Below are 5,432 nucleotides of genomic sequence, written 5' to 3'. Positions count from 1 at the left end.
GTTCAGCAGCATTGAAAGAGGGATATGTATCTTGGAAAACACTGTGCTGCTTAGAACAGGACTCCCTTGTAAGCCGAGAAATCTGCTTCAATCTGACATGGTCAGATCAAGCAGGCAGCTTAGCTTCACTGTTTAAATTGCCTCCATCCAGTAAGTAGGATGGATGAAAGTGGTACAGAAAAAGAGTTTCTAGGGAGAAGAGTTTAGCTAGTCAACTGGAACCTGTATAGTCTTTTTGCTGGTACAGAAAACATGCCTTGCCTCCCAAACCAGAACTAGGCTAGTTAAACAAGATGAGAAGACCGATTTAAAACATAATATTTGGCTGCATAATGGTCAAAATATGAATACAGAGAGCTGCCATTAATGCGTGTTTCGTAGTATCCTGCATACTTAAGCTCTCTTGTGGTTTGACCCTGTAAATGCCACCACAGTATAAATGGTTAATAATATTTCAAACTATTCAAGGTATCTCAGAGGTTTAGATTGCAACAAATACTGGTATTGTGGGAATTACACTAAATAGTAACTGCAGCGATACTGCCTTTCACCCCACAAAACTTAGATCACTTGCAGTGGAGTTATAATAATAGAAAAAGATTTAAAATACAGAATTATTATGAGAATAATTTATTAACATGGTACGTGTTTGCATGCTTGTGTGAATATAACTACACAGCATGCACAGCAGATACAGCTTGGTCCCAAAGTCACTCATGCTATGCAACTGTGCACCCAGAGCAACAGAAAAAGGACTTAGAGTAATTGCGCGCATGACCACAAGGACACACGTGGCCACTGCAAGGTCATCAGAGGCTAAATAAAAGTGCAAAATCCAGATGCCTCTGTGGCCTTCATCAGTATCTCACAGCTAGCTCTGAGGATTGTAACCTGCCCAAGCGCCGGAGGAAGTGTCACTCCAGAAAGCCCAAGCCTTACCCTGGCCTGTTGGTGAAATTCATTAAGATGCATTACTGTCTCCACTGCCATTAAAAAAACCAAAAACCTAAGCTTGGGGATATCAATGTTACATAGTTGCGTTGTTTCTGGTAGTGTATTTCTTGCACTGTTTCAATCTTTTATTGTAACACGCTCTTTCTTTTTCTCTCTCTGTCTCTCTCCCCCCTCTTCTCCCCATCTTTTTCTCTCTGCAGCCGGAGCAGCAGTGCTAGCAGTGCAACAAGCATCAGCCTCCCGAAACACCTTCCCCTCTCTCCCCAGATTCCTCCGCACCATTCCTCCGGCCCGGCTCTGCCCCTCTCCATCTCTAATCTTGCTACCTCGCACTTCTCTCTCAGATCGCAGACCCAACACCAGCACCATCCGGCCATGTTCGCCACCCCACCCACGCTGCCACCTCCACCAGCGTTACCTACCAACAGCCTCGTGATACCAGGGCACCCTGCGGGTAGGTTCCCTTCTTCTTCCAGGGCTGATCTGCCGTGCATGCACTGGAGGGTGTTGAGAGATGGGCTGGCTGGTGGGCAGGTAAAATAAAGTGACACGGACCCCTCCGTTGGGCAGTGTGTGCCGGAACTGTGAGAGCGCTCGTGAAACAGGTAGGAGACCTGGACGTGCTTTACCAGATGAGGGATTGTAGAGACAGCACTGTAGCTTCCTCTAAGAAGTCTTCAAAACAAATTTTTCAAAAAAAAACTTCTTTTTAGGGAATGAGTTGTCCAGCGTGGCATTCCACAGTCATGAAACACTTTTCTGTGTGATTCTGTGAAAGCTGCTGCTGTTAGAACTGACAAAAAAAAAAAGGTTTCTAATTGTCTCAGAAGGTTGTTCTAACTGAACACCTATCCCCCACTCTGATCCTTCAACAAGCAGGATCCTCTGCCTGCAGCAGCACAAGCTGTCTATGTGCCCACAGCTGCTTGGCCTTTCTGTCTGAGGCAGAGACAGCGCAGAGGACAAGGTCTGCTGTTCAGCTCTCGCTGTCTTTGCATCCTTTTAAAAAGTTTCCTTTGTTCACACTGGCCCCCATTCTATTGTCACTTCTGCCCTAAATGCCCTGTTTATAGCTTACCCATTAGCCTACAGCTGTCCCTGGAAGAGACCCTGGCAGCTGGAGACTTCCCTGCAACTTTCACTTGCTGGGGCCTCCTTTTGATCTGGCATTTGACTCCACAACTAGCTCAGCAGGGATTAAACAGGACAAGCATTTTGCAAAAACGTGCCCTCTGTTTCCTGTGAAGCCAGTTAAAGGAATAAGGAGAGGGCAGATTTGCTGCGGAAAAATCTGATGGCCTTGTGTCCCCTTTTTTTCTTCCAGGAGCTAAATAATGTCCCATTACCTGTAACTACTTCTTTAAATGAGAGAAAAATGTGAATTGGTCCAAAGTGAGCTTCAGAATGATAGACAAAAGTGTTGTGAGTTCCCAGCCAGAAGCAGGACCACATAGGCTAAAGCTGCTGGCTTTCACAGGCCCTGGCACCATCTAGAATTTCAACCACATGGCTGGGAAGATGTTGGCAGCACTGTGGGAGACCTATTCATTGCTTGCCCTGTCTGAGGCAAAGGACTACTGTGATGGAGACTTTGAAAGTATTGCAAGAGGAAATAGCAATGTGCTCACTAAAAGCATGATATTGCAGTCACTGAAAGCAAGTATGTTTTCACCATTAACTTCAGGAGGTGCAAGATCAAGTGACCTATTCACATTCAGCAGCTTGCCAGGAAACAGTAACGGTCTTGCTCCTACTAAAAGGATTTCTCCTGCAATTGAAGCAGGAGAAGCCTAAGTTAGTGGAGGGAAAGGTCTGGGCGTCTAACCCTGCAGACAGTGTAATGCCTCTTGTCTGCATTATCTGAAATGCCTGCAAACTGACACGTCATAAAATCGATACAGAGTGCTGCATAGCCAGGAGCTTCTGTTGTCATTCACGTAGAAGTTTCTTAAAAGCAAACAATATTGCTGTGCAGCCCTGAAGAACTAGGATCCAACTGCTGCTAGCAGCATAGTCCTTGCTGTGCCATTGGAGTGCACGTGTGCTCTCAGTAAAAGCACCAGCTTAGAAAAGCCATCAGAGGGGGTATGGCCCTTTGAAGTCTCCTTTTTGACATCTCTCCTCCCTCCTTGGAGGAAAATGTGCTCTTCCTTTAGATTTACTTTGGCACACTTGTTGCTGTTACTGAGAAGAGAAGCAGAGCTCAGAGCTCCTGCATTCACTGATGGTACAAATTCAGGTCTCTGAATAACAAGAATGCACTTCTGGTGGCATTTCTTCCTTATGAAACCTAAAGCTTATACAAGTAACTTAGAAGCAACCCTCGTGTGGGCTGCTGCCCTCTACTCAAGGGCACCAAGGCTGGCCCTGATGTAGGATAGACAGAGGAAACAGTGGGTTTTGTGTCTTCTCTTCTGAACATGAGGGTACCTAGCAACGTTAGCAGGATCGACCTTTTTCTGCCGTGCTCACCTCATCTGCGCACACAGAGCAGTACTGTTTGGGCATTCAAAGGGCTGCTCAGTTACTCTGCTCCTAGTTGCGGTGTTACATGGCCGGACCTGTGGGACGAGGCGTCACTGGTAGGCACAAGAACTTAGTTCTGATCCTAACACTGCCCAGACCCCCTCACAAAGCTGGGTTATTTCTTGGCAGTCCCATCCTTACTATGAAGCAGCCACTGCTCCAAGTGCCACACAGCTTCTCCAAACATCCCCAGGCCTTTTCTTTTCCTGACAAAGGCCAAAGTTGTGGTACAGGGCTATGGGCTGGAGCCAGCTGCAAATCTATCAGTCTGACTTCAAGTCTCTTAAAGAAATTGGATATCAGAGCACTTACAACTGCCAAGTTGCTTTTATCTCTCCCTCCAGAAAAGTGGATTATCTTGATGCTAACAGAAGGATTCATTTTCTTTAAGTCATGCCAGATTTAAATGCGTAAACACACATGAAATCGTACTCGTATTCTCTAAAGAGGTTAGGTTTTGGACGTAAGTGCTTTCAGCCTAGCTTTTTTTTCCTTGTTTGCTGGCTCCAAGGAGAACCCATTATAGACTTCTTTTCTCCAGTGCCTTAGGCTTCAGTATCACAAGTATATGTACTTTCTGCTTTTGTATTACTTATTATAAAGATTGTAGCAGTACGCACAGTACCTGCTCTTAGCAGTACATTTATTACTAGAAAAGAAAATTACTTAGGTACCCAAAACTTGCTTTCAACAATGACTTTCAATAGGATGTAGTCTTCAAAGCCATAGCAGAGACCTTGAAATTCCCCATTAGAGTGCCTCGTTTTAAAGATCTTAACCATGTCACTTAAGAAAGTGATTGATTTAGACATTTCTAATGTTACTCTAAAAAATTTAAGTAAATAAATGCATGCATAACATGAAATAAAACTTTAAAGTGCATGTATTCTTTTGCCCCTTTATATTCAGTGGTGTAGTTTAAAAGAGGTGTTACACTAAAAAAGTTCATCTAAGTTCAGTAGCAAGTAAGTCAGTCAGGAATGGGTGTATGTCGTCCACAGCTGATAACACAGGTTGATGTCAGCTCAGAAGACATCTAACATGTTGGGTGCTGATTCCTCTTTGAAGTTCTTAGGCAAAATCACAGGTGGATTTGATTGATACCAGCAGACATTTATGGGGAAGTGGACATTGGTCCTAGTTGTCCTCAGTCACATAATTTCTAAAGTGCTGGTATCTTCCACTGCCCTAAATCACATTCAAGTTCAGTACAAGTTGGTTCTTCCAGAGGAAGATGCTGAGAAGAGGCCACATGTCATACGGTGGAATATTTTATTTTCTGCAGTCATTGCAACCTTCATGAGATCTTGAGCCAGTTCAGTGTTTCTATTCTTCCCACTGATTCCTCCTCCATATTTTCTTAGAGGAGAAAAGCCTAAAGCCTGGAGGCAAGGACAAAAACATGGCAATTATAGCCTGTTAGAAATTGAGGAAAAGACTGCTTAGTATTTGGAATCTCAAAAAAAACTTACTTGCAAAGGCGGCTTCAGTTTGTAGGATGGATGTTCCTGGTCATGTGTGCATGTCCTGGGACTGAGAAGGGGGAGGACGGCACAGGGATCTCTTGAGAAATGGCCATCTGAGCAGGTAGTTTCCAGCCACCAAGTCTGTGGTTATTTCATTCTGTTGTAGGTCTTGTCAAAATTTCACCTCTTAAGTACCTATATGTTAGGCTGTAACACACGTTAGGCCCATCATCCATTTTCAGTGCATGTGTATGCTTCTGAATTGCAAATCTCCAAAGGAAACAGGTCAGTATTACTCATTTTAAAGCGAGCCATTGTCCTCGAGGGTGCTCCCCAGCATCTTGCTGGTGCGGGAAGGTCCAGCCAACGGGCCGCACGACCAGCGTGCCGAGGTCAGCTCCCAGAGACACCTCGGCGCCGTGGCCGTCAGGTGCCGGGGAGGAGGAGTAGCCCGTCGGGCGGCGGAGCTGCGCGGGGGTAGCGGGG

General features: G+C 45.2%; 1 protein-coding gene across 1 annotated transcript in view; it reads left to right on the top strand.

The window, feature by feature from the left end:
- Positions 1–1,408, top strand: part of FBRSL1 (fibrosin-like 1) — a gene marked incomplete at both ends in the record, with an annotated part of 2,241 nt that extends 833 nt beyond the window's left edge. The window contains one exon of the mRNA XM_010292488.1: positions 1,155–1,408. Coding sequence (XP_010290790.1) covers positions 1,155–1,408 — 254 coding nt within the window. The remainder of the gene's footprint in view (positions 1–1,154) is intronic.
- Between the last annotated feature and the right edge of the window lie 4,024 nt (positions 1,409–5,432).

The sequence above is a fragment of the Phaethon lepturus genome, unplaced genomic scaffold, assembly GCF_000687285.1.
Source record: "Phaethon lepturus isolate BGI_N335 unplaced genomic scaffold, ASM68728v1 scaffold54338, whole genome shotgun sequence".
Lineage (NCBI taxonomy): Eukaryota > Metazoa > Chordata > Aves > Phaethontiformes > Phaethontidae > Phaethon > Phaethon lepturus.
Note: the sequence above shows the minus strand (reverse complement) of the source record. Positions and strands in the feature narration are given on the sequence as shown.